This window comes from Chironomus tepperi, unplaced genomic scaffold (assembly GCF_022539635.2).
Source record: "Chironomus tepperi strain 1889 unplaced genomic scaffold, CSIRO-AGI_Ctep_v1 contig_48, whole genome shotgun sequence".
Taxonomy (NCBI): Eukaryota; Metazoa; Arthropoda; class Insecta; order Diptera; family Chironomidae; genus Chironomus; species Chironomus tepperi.
In genome coordinates this window covers 304687-323953 of record NW_027226170.1, presented here as the reverse complement: position 1 = coordinate 323953, position 19267 = coordinate 304687, and the positions used below count along the sequence as shown (strand labels likewise).

The 19267-nt window shown below is 30.8% G+C and overlaps 3 protein-coding genes across 4 annotated transcripts; 1 reads left to right on the top strand and 2 right to left on the bottom strand.

Moving 5' to 3' along the window:
* Window positions 1–642: 642 nt before the first annotated feature.
* Rab27 (RAS oncogene family member Rab27) lies at window positions 643–4070 on the bottom strand. The gene is made up of 6 exons (XM_070652452.1): window positions 3794–4070; window positions 2342–2421; window positions 1805–1924; window positions 1689–1736; window positions 1353–1632; window positions 643–1011 (listed from the first exon to the last, which is right to left on the bottom strand). The coding sequence occupies exons 2-6, from the start codon at window positions 2378–2380 to the stop codon at window positions 827–829; spliced, it is 672 nt and encodes a 223-aa protein (XP_070508553.1). The 5' UTR covers window positions 2381–2421; window positions 3794–4070; the 3' UTR covers window positions 643–826.
* Window positions 4071–4672: 602 nt separating this feature from the next.
* On the bottom strand, window positions 4673–7201 carry mal (molybdenum cofactor sulfurase). Its single transcript, XM_070652207.1, has 2 exons — window positions 7053–7201; window positions 4673–6984 (listed from the first exon to the last, which is right to left on the bottom strand). The coding sequence occupies exons 1-2, from the start codon at window positions 7120–7122 to the stop codon at window positions 4823–4825; spliced, it is 2232 nt and encodes a 743-aa protein (XP_070508308.1). The 5' UTR covers window positions 7123–7201; the 3' UTR covers window positions 4673–4822.
* A 486-nt stretch (window positions 7202–7687) lies between these two features.
* On the top strand, window positions 7688–18771 carry alpha-Man-Ia (alpha-Mannosidase class I a). 2 transcript variants are annotated; one of them, XM_070652072.1, is made up of 7 exons: window positions 7688–8432; window positions 14385–14603; window positions 14680–15073; window positions 15139–15505; window positions 15605–15749; window positions 15818–15934; window positions 16188–18771. In XM_070652072.1, exons 1-7 carry the CDS (start codon window positions 7944–7946, stop codon window positions 16320–16322), a joined length of 1866 nt encoding a protein of 621 aa, XP_070508173.1. In that variant the 5' UTR covers window positions 7688–7943; the 3' UTR covers window positions 16323–18771. The 2 variants fall into 2 exon arrangements, with proteins under 2 accessions (XP_070508173.1, XP_070508182.1); XM_070652081.1 differs by lacking the exon at window positions 7688–8432 and adding an exon at window positions 13544–14171.
* Window positions 18772–19267: the final 496 nt, after the last annotated feature.

Below are 19267 nucleotides of genomic sequence, written 5' to 3'. Positions count from 1 at the left end.
TTTGTAGGCTGAAGACAATAAGCTCTTAGCGCCATCCAAGGAGTGATACTGATCGCACTATAACTCTAGTGGGTCTATTGAGGCACCATCACACTCGTTAAGCAATAATTAGTTGCGAAACACCCTAGTGAAGCTCTGAATCTCAATGATTTGAATAGATAAAGGTTTCTTTTTCCACGAAAAGCCCTAGCAAATTGAAAAAATTTTTTTTCGAAAAATAGAGGATTTTGAACCACAATGTTACAGAACATGCCCTTGATTAGACGCCAAAACAACTTCGTGTCTTACCCTTAATACGGCAACGTAGCGATGTCCTAGGAAACACAGTCTTCTGTTCGGGTATGTTCTCTTTTGATAATTTCATATCTGAGATTCACACGCACTGTCAAACAAGTTTTGAATTGTATCAACAAGTGTGATTTTTACGCATTATTGATGAATTAATTGATACCAAAAAAATCAATGCATTGACACTAAATTTAATCTAGATGCAATTTATTTTGTTCCGATAAGATTCTATTGCAGCGAATGAAAGCGGATGAAAGATTCTATTGTTCTGGATGAAAGTTTGTCTTTGTATCGGATGAAATAATTTTGAGTGTCAATGCCTTGAAAAAACTGACAAAAAAAGAAACATTTTTAATGTACCTCTTATCAACACCATTCTCCATCAATTTATAACATTTATTTTATCCATCATCAACATTTTAAGACTTTCATAAAAGAAACATTTATAAAACTCTATAATTAATTTCATTATTTGTCATAAATTTCATTGATTACATGTATCGACATTAAAAAAGTTTAGGTATATAAAGTGAGATGATTAACAATTGCATTTGGTTTTGTCTGCAGTTTGTTCAAGTTTGATTCGATCATCAGGTGCATCATGGCCATTATGTAATGGTTGTAGTGACATTGGTGGAAGTATTCGTCCGGGAAATGAAAGTGATTCCATTCTTAGCATGACTCGATCAAGCAACATTTCAACAGCTTTATTCACATTTTCACCTAGATGACAAAAAATTAATTAAAAGTTAATATTATTAGATGTTAATTGGATGTTAATGTTAATAATCAGCATAAAATTTTGTTACAATGGCAACATGCCTTTTTTGAACATAAAAAAGTTTGGTTCTAAAAAAGATTAATTTTTTCTACCAGATTTAAAGCTAATTAGAGGGGAATTTTAAGAATTGGGGTGTTCAACAAGTCTATATTTTGATATCAAAGAAAAGTCAACGAAAAAGGTAACAGCGTAAAAGGATTTCCACCATAATAATTAACGCTTTGTAGAATATTCAAGCCCTTAAGGATGAAAATCAGAAAAGAAAACGGCATTTTCTTCTTACCTGTATACGCAGACGTTTCGATATAAGGTACATCGTACTTTTCTGCCAAGGTTTTTGCACGCTGTGAGTTAACAACACGTAAATAATCCAAGTCAAGTTTATTGCCACATAAAATAATATCAGGATTTTCACAGTAAGCATGAATCTTTAACTGTTCAATCCAGTTTTGCACTTCCAAAAATGATTTCTCGTTTGAAATGTCAAAAAATAAAAGAAATCCCATTGAGTCTCGAAAAAATGATGTTGTGAGGCTTCGAAAACGCTCTTGACCAGCCGTATCCTAAATTTATGAAATTCATGATGAATGAAACCTTTTGAAAATTTATTCAAATTTACCCAAAGCTGCAAATGAATGCGATGATTGATGCCTTTTGAGTTGTATATCTGTTCAGTCATAATAATATAGATAAATCACATACGTTATCTGATCAACATACATGTAATTCACTTACCAGTCTTTTTTCGCGAAAATCAATTCCTACGGTTGATATAAATCGAGAATGAAAAACACCCTCCGAATACTGATGTAGGAAGCAAGTCTTTCCTACTCCGGAATCTCCTAAAGCTAACAACTGAAAATAAATATCGAAAAATAAATGTAAACGACAGTAATTTAATGTAGACATAGGTAAAAGTATATGAAGGAAGTTGTCATTTCTGTCATAATAATAATAAGTAATATGGAAATAAACATCATGTCACAGTAGCGTAGTTAATGTGTCCATTATTGGATATGATATCTTATTTAATTTAAATTACAGTTAAGTCTTGAATAATTGAAGTGAATGACATGATTATGACTTAAAAGTTGCATCCCCTTGGTATGAATATTCATTCGCAACTAAAAATACATGATAACAATAGACATGTGTAAATTTAGATATCACATGTTGCATGTCATTGTGATATTATAATCATTTCCATTCTGTATATATACATTAAGCTACGTCACTGTGCAACAGAAGATTTACTGAAAAACATATACATACCTTTATTAAATAATCGTAATCACAATACATTGGCGGCATGTTTTTAAGCTTCTTTTTTTCCTCTCTGTTAACAATTCTCCCTATTTGGTTCCGTTCGTTAAAAATCATTTTTGGGGATGGAAAATGTACATAATAAAATCATATTTAATTCAATAAACAAAATGGAAAACGGAATGATTTTTTATATAAGTCTTGTCATGGTAATGGAGACAAAAATAATTGGAGTGACTTTTCTTAGAAATGATATCGTCAATTCATGACTATAAACTTTTTAAAACTTGCTTCAATCTATTTATAATACTCGAAAAGTTCCGTACGTTTAGTTAAAGCATAGCCGTTTGATATTGGACAGAAAGTTTAATAAGGATGCATGCTCTTGACCTAGATATCTGATAACTTCGGGCGTTAAACTCTGTTTCTGATAATGTACTGCAAAGCTGATTATGATTATTAAACTTTCGGTACACAACAACAGCCTCAGAAATTAAATTCCAATTATTTTGTATAGGAAGGCTTAGGGACCATCTTCTTATTACGTTACAGAATCACAAACTTTATTGTCGGAACTCTCGAAATTTCTATTGTTTAAATCCTTATGCGTATTATGTAAGTTAACTAAAAGTTTACAACTCTGGAATCACAAGACGTAAAGTAATAAGCAACAGATTAAACTATCCACATAATCTGATTCAGGATCGAGACATCTTGAATAAAATTCAATTATGCATCATCAACAACTCATCAAATTAACGACTTTATTACTGCCATGAGAGATAACCATAACAGAAGTGTCGTATTTCCTCATGAAAATGATCACATTAATCACAGGAAATATACATATTTCAAAATGGGGAAAGCATATACATACTTTAATATGAACTTGAAATAAAAACAATACTCAATTTCCTCTCATTTTCCCATTCCAATAAATTTCTACGCAAACCTCGATATATCCAAAAATAGAATTAGCTATTTATTTGATGTGGGTCTATTGATATCACAATTTCCCATGTAGGTGGCTTCATTCATCCATTTTAAGGGTGATGGATGTTTAAATGATAGTGCCTGTCATATTATTTACCTACATTTTATGATATTTATATGATCGAATAAATTCAATTATCCAATTCTATTTTTGTTTATGAAAACAACAGACTTTTAATTAATTCATTAGATATAGAAAATAATTTGAATACAGCCCACCATGTCTATCATTACTTTATGTCATGATTTAATTAATTTTTTTTCATGAAAAAAATTTCAAGTATCTGTGCTTATTAAATGAAGGAAATGGCAATTTTGATGAAATTTAATTATCATAGCAGTCAAGCAGTTCGTGTTACCATTAAAGGTTTCTCCATGTACAATAATCTTGCAAGGATTTAATGAGATCAAGAAATAGCTTTACAGCCATATCAAAATTCATTCAAATTTGCAACAAAAGAAACTCACAAACAAAATTGTTTAAACTGTTGATATGAATAGAACTTTATTCTGTTTCAATGTCGCATTTTCATGTAGCAACGACCATCAGTGCTATTCTCCTTGAACTAGTTTTTCACAATACAATACACTATCACTGCCACCATACACAATAACGGTTCAAACACCTCAAATATTCACAGTGTTGCTATGTTATTCAGTGTTAAATGTAATTTAATGCATGGACTCATACTGGAAAACAAAATATAAATTGGCAAACTGTCTTTTATTTTAAGTCTATACGCAACGAGCAACAGGATGTAAATGAAAATATAGCATTTGAAAAGGCAAAAATGCTTTCTCATTTTCATTACTTTTTCTCTTGTTATGGTTTTCAGTTCTCTCTGCTCTCGTCTCTCTAGGTATCCCTTTCTATATAAGAAAATCATTGTCATGCGTAGCATTGTCCTCAAGGATTTAACATGTGCTTACTTTCACATTAGATAGGAATTGAGTTGAGATTATAAGCCAAAATTGACAAAAAAAAGTCTTCTGAAATATAAGGCGCATTTAGGAGTCATTTTATGATCGAAGTATAGTTCCTGTGAGATTCAACTGTCACATTAATGATCCAAACTTAATGCTGTTTTTACACTTCCTTGGATACAATTAATGATGGAATTCAGCTTGTATTTCAGGCATAAAATGGTGCTGTGAAATACATCACATACAAGCTTAATTGAATTGTGATATGGAAGTAAATCAACTGTAAACAAGACCTTAAATGTTTCTTAAATGCGCAAATAATTGTATCTAAAAATAAAGAATCAAAATCATGAAGTTCTGGTCATATTTAGAAAGGATTTAATGAAATCCGAATGAATACACATTTTCATTAATGCTCAAACAGATTTATTCAAATAACAAAGTTCGTTCTCTTTTTAATACTCTCTTCTCTTTAATAGACACTTGTTGCTTTTTGGTATATTTTCCTAAAATATAATTCTCTGTAATATCCATTGATATATCTATTATTATGTATCTAAGTACTAAGTACTGTTATTCTGAAATATCCACAATTTCATCGCCACATTTTATCACTAGATTGGAGCAGTCTTCTTTAAGTCCAAAAGGCAATCTAAGATAAATACCGAATTTTGTTTTACCTTGAAAGATTTTTCCGATTGTTCTCAATGGTTCGGCAGTCTTTTCTCCTGTGCTTTGATCAATACAAATCATTTGACATCTCGTACACAGACCTTGAACTTCGAAGGTAGACTCTCCAATTTTTATTTTCTTCCAAGAGTTTTCAGTCAAAGCTTCAATATTTTCAATGACAAAATTCCCACGAAATCTATCTATAACATTATCAACATCTTTATTGTAGTCCCAAATCTCAACTTGATCCATCAACCATTGAACCGAAGCTTTATTGATAAGTAGAAATTGGGCTTGATTTGCTAATGCAATTTTTCCACTTTTCCTTTCCTTTCCTTCTGCGTTTTGTCTTATCAATCGTAAATTATTAATGGCGAGAGCATTGCTCAGCCATTCTGCAACTTGTTGCCCACAGTCATGTCCATTAATGTAATCACCGCATACTTTTGTTTGACATACGGAAGCACTTCTTATTTCTTCTCCTTTTGTATTTAATGGTATTTCAATGGAATCCATGTAAGGGAATTCCAGTCTAAGGGTATTGTTTGTTTCGTCAACAAATGGTCTTATAAGGCACATTTTTGTTTCATGTTTTTGTGTAAGAGCAGAACCATTGTCTCCATTTATAATCATCCAATTCCGATCATACTGTAAACCACTTTCCGTTATTTTCCATTCTTTGTTAATAATCATGGGTCCGCATGATTTTATCGGAAATATTCTAATTGACTGTAGAACAGGTTTGACATTCTTGCTTTCTGATTCCTTTATTGCACTTGTCTTATCCAAGGACGATTCCTCAGTTTGAACATAGCATTTTCGTATAATATCTAAAACTGTTTCAGCGTCTACCTTGTCATTCATGTACCCAAATGAGACACGAATTGATCCCGTTGGGATATTATCTACTAAATCGTTATCATCTCCACAAACGTGACCAGCATTAAAATGTTTCAGCAAATCTTCGTTTGTTAAATTAAGAAATGTTTGACAGGAGCCTGGATTGCAAAAGCAGCCTGTACGAACAATCAAATTATGGAGTGCAGCAATTGATGCAAATTCAGCAAATCCAATAAAGGAACCATTTGCATGTTTCAAATTGAAATTTACTATTCCACTTTGAGTTGTGATGTCTTCAAAACTGGTATCATGATATAATACTGCAACGTCTTCATTGTTGTAATGCTTCATGCTTTTCAAATGCACATAGAAATATTTTGCTAAATTGAACACATGTCTTGAGATTCTTTTCATAAAGGAATCCCCAAGCAAATTTTCCATATAATTAAAGCTACTTTGGAGGCTTATTATCTCTAAAAACGGAATAGTCCCATCTTCATAAATTTCATGAAGATTATCTCTTTTCTGATGCCAATTTTCCCGTGTCAAAGCAATCTTTACTGTACCCCCTCCATAATATTTCTTTTTTAATTTCTCTGCTCCTCTTTTAGAAACAATTAAGGCACCTAATCCAGTTGGATATCCAAATATCTTATAGAATGATACTGTAACATAATCTGCTTTACATAAATTCAAGTCTAAATCATTTGATGATGCATAAGCAGCCGCATCGAGTAATACATAATTATTATCTCCCAGGTGTATTTTCTCAATTATTTTTAATGGAAATTTGTATCCATTGAAATTACATTGAGCTGGAAATGCAATTAATGAATTCTTCATCGTCTCAAGTGCACAATCTTCTTTGAAAAAATTTCTTGATAATGGAATGATGTCTTTTGTATTAACGATTTCTCTCAAACCAAGGACAGATGTGTGTGAATCTGACTGATAATAAAAGCTGCCATTATCGTCAAATTGAAATGTTTCCCCGACAATTTTAAGGCCATTAGTGCAATTTGATGTAAATATAACTGTATAGTCATCGTAATTATTGACATGAAAATGCTTCAATATTCTCAAACGAACTTGGTCAATTAAATTTTCTGATGTCTTTGAAGTATGAGGATTTGGATAAAAGTTATGAGTTAACAAATCACAAACATTTTTCAATTGATTTTCTCCATAAAGGACCGATCCAGCAGAATCCAAATATGTTGTGCCTATCAAAAAACATAAATGTTTCTTTAAAATACTTGTTTATCTTATATTAACATTGCTAATTTATTACCTTTTAAGCGTTTAAATTCATTTTTGATGTGATGTTGCTCCTCAAAGGTAAATTCAGTAGTTAATTCCATTAGTTCCACCGTGGAAAGTATTACGAATAACTATGCATGATAAGTGTTTGTTTTACTTATCTTTAAATAGTGACCTTTATTTTTGTTCGGATTAGAGAGGTTGCTGTGATGTTTTTAAATTTTGAATTTTATTATTTTAACTGGTTTCCCAAAGGATTTTGATTATTGACTCATCAAAAATTAAATGTTGATTTATGTAACTTAATTAATTTCTTATGTGTTGCTCAATATAGCCTGATTTCACTGTTTATTTACTTTTGTGCAAACATAAAATAACAGTCAAAATAAATTTAAAATTAAGCAACTCGTCTTTTTTAGCAAATTATTGCATAATATGAGAAAATTTTGTCATTTTGTCTGACTAATAAAAAGTGCCTTTAAATCCATGAAATTTTTACTTTAAGGCTTCCAAGCCCTATTCGTCACTTCTAGGACATGGGATTTTTAAATTTTTAAATCCTTAATAATTTTTTGCAAACCTAGCTGTGCTAGTTTAAAATTGCAAAATGCGTCTAAATCTTTTACATCTGGAATTGTGACTTTTATACTAGATCAGTTGCCCAATTCGAGATTTAAGCAACTACATACCTAAGAAATTTCTTAATTTCTTTAAAAATATTCCTCCGTGGATAACTCTCGTGAAATTCGGAAAATATTAATTGTGCATATTATAGTGTATCTAATCATTAATTGTAATTAATAATAAGGAAAGTGTAGTGCATTCTTTAGATTTTTAAGTAGAAAATGCAAAACGAGAAAAATTACGAATCGAGAAGAGTGGTATTTAATTAATAAATTCATCTGTTTACAATCCATTGAGAATGTTACCTACTTATCAGCGATTTAATGCATCAAGTTCGGGCAAAATACGATCATTCCGGGCGTCTGAAAGGATCTTAATTTTCCTGGTTTTTATATCATTTCTAATAATCGTTCTCTTTGGATTTTTCCTACTTCCTGATTTTGGAGGAACAAATGTTATACAAGCATATAATAAGTTCAAGAAAGCAGGACCTGAAATCTTTATTCCTGCACCTCCAATAGACAAGAATCGTGATATATTTGATTTAGACAAAATTCGATTAGATCAAAAAATCAAATCTGAATTAAATGATGTGGATTTACTAGAAAAACCCGAAGTTCAAGAGCCTCCAAAAGTTCCAATTGCTCCAATTCCAGTGCCTGTTCATAATAAAAATCATCCGCAAACAAAGAAAGTAGTATCAACAGAGTCAAGTGACTTAACTTATCATGTCAATGGCGCTGATCAAGATCCAACAGCAAGAAAGAGAAGGGACAAGGTGAAGGAAGTAAGTACACATCATCTAAAATTGTTATATCATTTTTCCACAACAAGCGCACATAAAAAAAATTAGCTTGAACGAAGTGAATTCCATATCTTTGTCCAAAGATCTCTCATATTTAACGGTACCGAGAATCTTCATTTGTGCTTTCGTCTATAAATAATTTTGTTACACGAAATACTGTAATTAAACTGTTTACGTCCCTTTTTAAATTTTCTTATTTACCTACTTTTTACACTGACAATATTTTTTATTGGGTCAGACTGCTAAGCTGTCTGTATTGTGATGACTACATTTATTTAAAGCTCTAAACTCAATTCGAACTAAAGAATTCATGTAAAAATAATGTTTAAAGCCTACAAGTTCAAGTGTTAATTCAATTTTCATTCTCGATGACACAGATTGTGTAAGTTCAGTTCCATACACAATGCACAAAATGATTAGATTCTCTCGTAAACGACTACATATCTACATTAAAAAAACTAAGCTGATAGTTCACATATGATGACGCATTAAAGCCACGTCGTTTTAAAACATGTATTATCGGTACGCTGTTTTGTAGAATTTGATAATGAATTTCACTCAGTAAAGTCAAAATTTTAGCTTTATTTGATTGCCTTGTGCGCAATTCATTTGATAATGCCTTAACATGCTTAAAATAGACGCAGGCATTTGTTTTGAATTTACTTCTCAAGTATCTACATATGTGTTCATGTTAAATGACATTTATTAATGAAAAAAGAAGAGGCAATGAACAAGATCAGTATAGAATGTGCTTTATTTTAATCATTCTTTTGTGATGAAATTGTTGAAACTATGAACCATGACCGTCTGTTTTATTCTAACTCAACCTTCAGTGCATTTAAAATAGTTTAATTTTTCATAAGCACAGTCCGGATATATTCATGATTTGACATTACTCTTTCGTTTCATTTCGACCTCTTGTAGCCATTTTTGACGGTCCTTGACTTCTGCCTGAAATTTTGTATTTAATATGCAGTGCATTTTTTCGTGAGGTAAATCTATACAGAAGTCTACAGCAATTAGTATTTTAGTTTGTATTGATCTTATAGTTAGCATATTCTCCTTTATACGGAAATTTTCAATATAATAGACGTCAGGCTTAACAGGGCAGGTTGTTGGAAATTTTTTATCACCAAAATGTCCATTAAAGAAGAGCCTCATCATAATATTGCTATTATTTCGCTTCAAGTATTTACAAACATCAGTTACACTATTTTGAATAAACGATTCATATTTTCCACTTGAGGTAGGAAGTGCAATGCCAACTTTTACGTAAAATGTTTTCGATTCAGCATAAAGATCCATTCGAAAGCTAAGTGAATAAATTTCACCAGGTCTAATTTCATGGTTCGTTGTAACGTTGCAAAAATTAGCATCAAATTTCATGTCTGCTTCTCTAACAATAAGCTTTAATGGCTGTTGCTTCTGTAAAATAATTTTAATATTTTTATTAAATCCAAAAATGCACAAAATTCTAAAGAAGTATACAGCTTGTAAGGAGATTTTGATTAAAATCGATATCCACAAAGCAAAAATTCCACCCATGACAAGCTTCATTTCTGTAAAAAAATTCCACTACTTTTGTCAATCACAGAACTGTAGCCATGGATTTTATAACAAAATTGAATAAATTTTCCAGATCATTAAAAGCATAATTTAATAACATTAAACTTAATTACTTTCTACAATTCTTAGAGGAAATTATAATTTTCATCTAATTACTGACATCTTTTTTTTCGTCAACATGTTTCCTAAGCAATGGCAATGATTTATTCATTTTGACTCTAATAAACTCTCAGTTGGCATTTTGACTAATGCTTTTAGCATATGCGTGTTATCTTCGCGAATTTGTCACCATGGCGTGTTTTCTAGGGCATTGTTAAGTCGCCGTATTAACGGTAAGACGCGAAGCTACCTTGACGGCTGATTTTGACCCACTTTCAAGGTGAAATATGCGGTTTGCCGGTAAAAAGTAAATCAATTGGAACCTTATCGTGCTGATATAAATCATATCATAGTCCCAATTGCGCTTAAAACATCTAAATTAAGATTAAATTCATAGTTCTTTATGCTTTTTTGATGCCTGACGTACAGAAAGGCTTAACATTTTCTTGAATAAGAGAAGAATATTTTAATTATGAAAGGAAGATAAATCATATTTGACATATTAATGAGATACGATAAGCACTTATTATGCCTTATATTCAGTATGTCTATAATAGAAAATTCAAAACAGCTTTAAAGTTCAATGACCAAGCTGAATTTTATTGCCAAATGTGTGATCAATATATGTCAATTTTATTAATGTCTTGTCAATTACACTATACATGATTCCTTTTATGTTTAGTTGCATGTCCGGCTATCTAAAAATATGCTTACACGTGAGAACATGTAAGCATGACACTTGCTATCAATTGATATCTACTTACAATCATTACATATTTAGTTTACATGTCAGTTGAGCATTTGCCTGATTTAAAGCTAAACGTGTTCTCACATAGTTTAAATTCCATAGAAGCGCCAACAAAAGAAATACAATACTGTCTTGCGAATCCAACCTCAACACTTTCTATTAAATAATTTTAAATTTTTATGCTAATGTGCTGAAGAAGTGAAACAAAAGACCATTTATGTAGTTCAATTAGAAAATAAACGAGCTGATTTATTCTTTTTCTGAAGCATGCACATTTGTCTGTGAATAATTACTTTGCATAGTCATGAGATTAAATGAGATCGTTCCTAAATGACGTTCATTACTTCTTCTATACAATCTGATCTAGCAATATTGTATTATTCATAAGGTAATATGGATGCTCTCATTCCGATTTTTCGTTATCACTTCAAGTTCATGACCCGTTCCCTAATCTTACATCAACAAAGCTAGGAGCTCCAATTTCATCATGATCCTCGAACATTAAGCAGTTGACGTCACTTAACTTTTTAAATAATCACAGATTTAAGGAATTGTAAGATTCGATCCAATGATCCCTGAATTATAAGCCCTTCTTTCCCAAAGCTTGACGTAATTTCCGAACATTCCCTAACCATAATTAAGTCACATTCTTTGCTGATTCCTCCAGTTCCACTCACTGATTCCTGAACAGTTCCCAAATAGTTGGACGTTCCTTATAAATGACTCAAATAATCGGAAATTCCAATGATGTCAGCAATTAAATAAAGATGTGATGTTATAGTCATGTTATACAGAAATTAAGAGAAAAGTTTTTCGGAAATTCTTATTACTTCGGCGAAAATAGAAGAATGAACAGCTATTGATCATCATAAAACTCTTTCAACAAAATCATTACTTTAAATTACTGGATTTCCTGGCTTATTGAATGTTATGACTTCATTTGTTTATGAATAATTGAGTGCTGAAGTGTATACAACATTCAAAAATATCTGACTTGTTTGTGGCTTTATAAATATGTATACTGAATCGTGTTACTGAATAATCAGGACAAAATTTCTACAAACACTTTTTATGTAGGAATGGTAATGGTCACTTACCTACATGCAAATAGCTCAGCTTAAATAATACTAAATTGATGTGTATAAATGCTGCATTATTACAGGGGTGTAGCTAGATATGTGGATTGGGAAGGGCGCGTGGTTGAAAAAAGGATTTTTGGGTGATTAAGCTCCCTAAAATGTTGATGACTGACACACAGAAATGAGCTAATTCTTTGAAAAATCCTGACTATGCCTCTGAATTATTGTGTATTAAAACTGATAATTTAGTTCCAGCTACACAAATTTCATATTTTCCTACATACTTCTATCAACAAAGAAAGCTTTAATTAAGTTGTGTGCAATATAAATAATGTTAAAATTTAGTAATATTAAAAATAGGTTTGAACATTGAAGTTATTTCACAATTTTAGAAAATTTAGGGTCAATTCTTGTGCAACTAAAAAGCTTCCATTTGGGGTGCCAGAGAGCGTATCAGAGAGACATTCCCTAACAAACAATGAGCGTGCTCATTAGTATCCTTCATCAATATAACTGTACATGCTCAATTTTGTGAGCATACTCAAGATCATGCTACTTGTCTGTTCGGATATTAGAGGTATCTGAGAGACATATGAGATATCAGAATCCAATAGGTCCCTATATCCCGAGTGGACAAAAATATGTTAGAACAAGTCATTAACTTGCCATTATCCAGTTATAATGTTTTTTTGCCACTCGAGTATGAATTCCTTAGGATTTACTGTAATTTACCTACTTTAAATCGCTCAGAATTTAATCTATTATTCTAGTCAGAGAATTGTTTGCAAATTACTTTTCCACGGAATTGAACTCTTTAAATCGTAAAACTTCCAATTAGCTAAGTACGTAATAAACTTAATTTCCTGATGAAATTTCATAACCAATTAAGTCACTAGTCGGCGAATCTTTATTACGTTATTTTTAATAGTTGTGTATTTTACCGTCATTTTACTAATTAAGTTGCAAGTAATACATTTAGCTATCCCAAAGTTTTCAAACCAATTATTGAATTCGTTCCAAATTATTTTATATCATTTTGTGTTCAATTCTAGCTTTAAATTTCCCAAATAGAGACTATACTTGCTATTAAGTTATGAAAATGATTTAAAATTTAATTAAAGTTATCGAAGTTCTTTAGAAACTACTCTACTCTATTTATTATGATAGTGATCTTGTTAAAACACATTAAGCCTTAAGCGTTATCGATTATGTCTTAATGAATATAGTTGCTCAATTAAAGTGCGTGTTAGGAATGAAATAACTTTAAGTATAGAACTTACAATGTTTCATTTTGTATTTAAATTCTTGTGAATTTTATATTCATATACTTCCTTATCATGAAGTAGCTAGGCAATGATTTTCATATTTTTTTTTTTACTGAGCGATCTTCTCACTGTTTATTCTCATTTTATGCGAGCGCGTTCACAGCATATATGCTTGTAATTGTAGAAAAATTTTGCAAGAAAGATGATTTTAATCGTGAGAGACACAAAGCTCTTTATGTGACAATTTTAAAAATAAAATTCATAGCACAGAGAATTTCAATGAATGAATTGAGCAGTTGTAAGTTGAGAGTCAATCTGTTCGGATTGATATTGAATACTGAATCAAGAAAAAAAAAAAGACATAAATATTTGTGTAAATAAAGTTGTGTGAATTTATTAATCGAATAAAAAAGATTGACTGTAACTTTAATTTTGATAACGATCTCGATCGCGTGATGCTTAATGAGAGTTCATTGTGTTTATAATAGGCTAAAATAGACGTTAATCTTGAGAGAGAGAAGCAGTTAATTAAATTGCATTTATGTAAAAAAAATGTATTAATTAATTTGACACTGACATATTTGTGAATAGCTTTAACGTTGAGAACTGTATTTATAGTAGAATTAACATAATAATAATCAATATGTCCAATTCACCTTTAATTTTATCGGCAATAACTGTTATTGCATTAACGGGAATAACTTTAACTTCACTAAAGTACAACAAAAATGGAAATGAAGACGAAATGTTTGTTGATAATTATCATGACTATGATGATGATGATTTTAGTCTCAATAGCACATTACAATATCCAAAACTTCATTACAATATCAATCAAAATGGGTCAGTTATGAATGAGAAAAGGGTCGTTAAGCGCTCAAATGGCGCTGTTCGAATTGATTATTCGATTGTTGATAAAAATTTATCGATGATAGATGAATTGCGGCGACAGAAGGTCAAAGAGGTACATTCGTTCGTTCTTATGCTTATCAAAAACTCTTTTGGGGATATTTGGACAATTTGTCACATTAAAAGCTGCAATCTTTAACAAGCACTTCTAAAAATAACGTGACATAATTATCTATTGACCCCTTTTATATTCATGATTTCGCCCAAAGCGAGACATTTTGCAAAGGAACAACATTTTAATGAATTGAATTCTTTTTTCGCCATTTAGATGATGCAGCATGCTTGGAGCAATTACAAGCTTTACGCTTGGGGTAAAAACGAGCTTAAACCAATTTCAAAAAGAGCTCATACTGGGAGTATATTTGGCTCCTACGAGCTCGGTGCAACAATTGTTGATTCCATGGATACTCTTTATATTATGGGCATGAAGGATGAATTTGACGAAGGCCGAGAATGGATTGCTAAACAATTTACATTAGATAATGTGGTATGTGTCTTACTGTTATGTATCAAAATGATTTAATATTAATTTTTATCATCCCTTATTACCGCTGTCCTTTCAGTCTGCTGATATATCAGTGTTTGAGACAAATATTCGATTCGTGGGTGGATTGCTAGCAGCTTATGCTTTAACGGGTGATCCAATTTTTAAAGAAAAAGCACAATATGTTGCCGATAAGTTATTGCCAGCATTTCAAACTCCAACGGGTATTCCATTTGCTCTTATAAATTTCCGTACTGGAAGTAGTAAAAATTATGGATGGGCTAGTGGTGGAAGTAGCATTTTATCAGAATTTGGAACATTGCATTTAGAGTTTGCTTATTTATCCGACATCACTGGAAATTCCGTTTATCGTGAACGCGTCATGAACATTCGATCAATTCTTAGAGATTTAGAGAAGCCAAAAGGACTTTATCCAAATTATTTAAATCCAAAGACTGGAAAATGGGGTCAACGTAAGTTATAACTAATTGCTTCAATTTTACTTGACTCTACATATTAATATCTGTTTTCCAATTAGAACACATGTCCCTTGGTGCTCTCGGCGATAGCTTTTTTGAATATCTTCTGAAATCTTGGCTTCAATCAGGTCAAACTGATGAAGAAGCAAGAGAAATGTATGATGAAGCAATGGTCGCCATCATGGAACATATGGTGCGGAAGAGTAGTCCAGGTGGACTTACATATGTCTCTGACATGAAATTTGATCGCCTTGAACATAAAATGGACCATCTTGCATGTTTTGCTGGTGGATTGTTTGGTCTTGGTGCAAGAACGTTACAAAATCAATACGCCGAGAAGTATATGGATGTAGCCGAAGGAATAACGAACACATGTCATGAGAGTTACATTCGAGCGTACACACATTTGGGACCAGAATCATTTAGGTAAGAATTGCAATTTAAATTATAATGACTTTATAATTAAACGACATCTAGTTATGCCTCAATATTTATGCATTCAATTATTATCTATTTGATAATTAGGTTTAGTGACGCAGTAGAAGCCAAAGCATTAAAATCACAAGAGAAATATTACATTCTTCGTCCAGAGACTTTTGAAAGTTATTTCATCATGTGGAGATTAACGCATGATCAAAAATATCGTGATTGGGGTTGGGATGCTATACAAGTAAGCTATGACTAATGGAAAAAATTGTTGACAGACTTCTTATGTGTGATAATTTTCTTCTATAATAGGCACTTGAAAAGCACTGTAGATCCGATGGGGGTTATAGTGGCATTAAAAATGTTTATCTTGAGCCACCTCAACAAGATGACGTCCAACAAAGCTTTTTCTTAGCTGAAAGCTTAAAGGTAATTATTTGACAAGCTTTTTTTATAGGGATTTGAAAATTGTGCGCATATCAGAGCGTAATATTATCATAATACGCGCACAATGTGTGAATACTTGCGTATTAAATGCGCACAATCTTGAAATGAATGATTTCAATGCGCATAATACACAAATATCAGCACATAAATGTTTTCAAACCCTTTTCATAGAAGAATATCATATAGCAACCTTAATTAACTCATTTTTCTTTCTTTCTTTTCTTTTCCTTTACAGTACTTATATTTGTTATTTTCCGACGATTCCTTACTACCATTAGACGAGTGGGTTTTTAATACTGAGGCTCACCCACTTCCAATCAAAAACTCTAATCCACTTTATCGGTTAGCCTCACCATCAAGTTCGCCTTAAATTATTTAGGAATGATAAAAGTGTATAAAGATTAATTAATTCTAATTAATTTTGTTGAGAGTTGCATTAAGGATGGAAAAGTGAAGATAAATAGGGAAAAATATTTAAATGAATATATTAATTAAATTGACTAACTTAATTTGTAAATGAATGATAAGGAATTATTTACAAATGACGTTAATCTTACAGTGTAACCAAAAAAAGTGATTGACGTCATTTGTAAATGATCTCTAAATAATATGAATTCATCTTATAGATGATTTCCTTCTGACAAATTCTAAACTTTTACCCAAAAACGATATTTTAATTTTTTTGTTCTTAAAAAAAACTCGTATCGATTTCTTCCTTCTTGCCAATTTATGTACATTTTTTCTCTATCCTTTGTTTCCCTCTAGACATACTTATATTGCAATTCTTCAATAATGCACAGTAAAATGTTTTTGTATGATTTTTTTTGCAAAAGGGTTTTTTTTGTTTAATAGTTGCAGTTGCAAGAAAAATCAATAAAGTAGAAAATTTGCATGGAATCAAAGCAGACATAAGCACTGCTATAGTTTCACTTTTCTTCCGAATTCTAAGTAGAGTTTCGTTCCTCTTAAAAATCTTGATTAGTTTAGAGAATATTCGATAACAAAATAATAAACCATCACACTTATGATTCTCATAATGCACCAAAAAAAAATATTAACATTAGCCAATTTAAAAGGAGAAATTGGAGGATCAATAATCGTCAAAAAAATATCTATAGAATGTTTTCACAATATATAAAACAAAATATTACACATGAATTTAACCTCGGATATTGTGCAATAAAAATTATGGAACGAAAATAGAAGGACTGTCAGTTAGTGAAATGGACATAAAATAATATTTTTAACTGCTTTCTCAATTTTTTGTCAACTTTTCACTTTTTTCATAAGGTTTTTGGGGTCGTTCAAAATAACGGCTTGAAAAATAGAGGTGGAGTTGCTGACTTGATTACTGAATTTATCGATCCAACCCTCACACTTTCTGCCCCAAAACTTTCATTATGAAAGGAACTTTTCCATTAAGTATGTTTTGTGCTAAACAGTAATTTGTTCTGAGAATCAAGAACTCTTAACGATGGCAACAAATATTCTAGTGAATTTCATCAAATTGAATCCATAAACAGCATAAGAAGAGATTTTTGTTCATGCCGAAAAAGCTCAAGAAACTGAAAACCGTGAAGCTTGTCATAATTGAGACACTTAACATATAAGTGACAATTAAAAGTTATTAGTTATTCACTAATTGATAGTTCTTGTCATTTTCCTACCCAAAAAAAAAATCAATTTCTCAAGACATGAAGCGGGAAAATTAGAAAATATGTAGAAGATGATGAGGAAGTAGGAAGAAAATAGTAATTGATTTTCTCTTAATGAGAAAAACCGGACGATTTATTGTGAAAATGTGCCAAGTATAAAAAGTCCTTCCATTATTTTTATTATAAAGGTTTTTAACGAAAATATATATCATAGAATCTATGTTTTGAGTAGTGGAAATGAATGATGGTCTAAAATAGAACGAAATCGTTTTAGATTAAATTGCTATGTGATCTGCTAATCAAGAGTTCAATTAGATATCAAACGTCATTTCACAACTTTTGATTTCTATTTTCTAATCTGAGTTTTTCCATACTATGCTAATGTGCGATATTAGTCTCGTCAATTTTCATTATTTCCGACTATAGCTTCTCTTTTTTTTTTTATTTGTTAATTCTTTTTATTTGATAATAAGTGATAACTAACTGTTATTTCACATAATGTATAAAAAATGATAATTTATGCTTAGATGGAAATTATGTCACAATTTTCAATCGTATATTTTGTGTTCAAACGAAAAAAATAAAAAATTATGTGGAAATGAGATGATTTATGCTCTTTTTTTTGTACTGATATTATGGGCTATTTAAAATGAATGAATATGAGGAGCTTGAAAAACAACATAAAGTTTTTTTTATCATATTAAAATATAATTAGGAACAATCCAATACCTAAATAGATATGAATTTTTCTCCATATTCAAGTTTCAATCTGTTGTCAGCCAGCAAGGATAATGAGCAATTTGAGAATATTCTTCATGACTGGCAACAGATTCCAATATATATCTTAAACAAAAAAATTAATAGTTAGAAAATATTAACACACAAAATTAAAATAATCTAGTATGAAATATAAACAGACTTAGTCTTCAAGCAAAGATGATGAACATGAACCGATAGGAAATATCAAGACATTTTACAAATGTTTAATGGAAAATCTTCAAACAAAAAGTAAAAACTTCTTTATATTTTGTAGAAATGCATATAACAAGTAATAAAGATTTGTAAAAATTTAAACACTCATAGTGAATCAAGAAACAAAAAATATTTAATATGAAAAAGGAGGAAAATCAGAGGAGAACAAATAAAGTTGTTTTTTTCTATTAATTAACTTGTGTTATTTCATTTCTTTTTTCAGAATTTCTAACAAAATTTGAATTCGAACGACATTTTGAAATTTAAATTATTAAAGGATTTCTGGTATTTGAATTTTTGCATCATTTAGATTGAACTGAAGCAAAAGTTCAAAAATTGAACTTCATGTTGAAAATTTATTTAGTGAAGACACAAACCAAAAATTAAGAACGTCAAATTTTTAATTTAATGCAGCCGTTAAAGCTTTAAATTGAATTTAAGTGCTTGTACAAAGTTCCTTAACGATTCTGAATGTAACATTGTTGTAATTGCATGTTAAATAAAGAATGTAATCAAATTTAACTGCTAAAATTACAACAAAATCTCAGAAACTCTCTTCCTGTGTATGACTATAATGAACAGAAGTAAGCTTCTATTTCTGCAGTTTAATATCACTTAAAACACGATTTACTAGGCTAATCACTAATTCTACGTAAATTGAATTATTTATGTAATAACAGGTAGGTGC

Bases quoted from the DNA above. Each gene is read 5' to 3' on its own strand.
- Rab27 (XM_070652452.1), bottom strand. From the start codon at position 2,380: ATGCCGCCAATGTATTGTGATTACGATTATTTAATAAAG. The intron at 1,737-1,804 runs GTAAGTGAATTA...ATGACTGAACAG, and splicing joins ATTTTCGCGAAAAAAGACTG to ATATACAACTCAAAAGGCAT. The intron at 1,012-1,352 runs GTAAGAAGAAAA...TTTGTCATCTAG, and splicing joins CGAAACGTCTGCGTATACAG to GTGAAAATGTGAATAAAGCT.
- mal (XM_070652207.1), bottom strand. From the start codon at position 7,122: ATGGAATTAACTACTGAATTTACCTTTGAGGAGCAACATCACATCAAA. The intron at 6,985-7,052 runs GTAATAAATTAG...GTTTTTTGATAG, and splicing joins TGAATTTAAACGCTTAAAAG to GCACAACATATTTGGATTCT.
- alpha-Man-Ia (XM_070652072.1), top strand. From the start codon at position 7,944: ATGTTACCTACTTATCAGCGATTTAATGCATCAAGTTCGGGCAAAATA. The intron at 15,074-15,138 runs GTAAGTTATAAC...TTTTCCAATTAG, and splicing joins GACTGGAAAATGGGGTCAAC to AACACATGTCCCTTGGTGCT. The intron at 15,506-15,604 runs GTAAGAATTGCA...TTTGATAATTAG, and splicing joins TTGGGACCAGAATCATTTAG to GTTTAGTGACGCAGTAGAAG.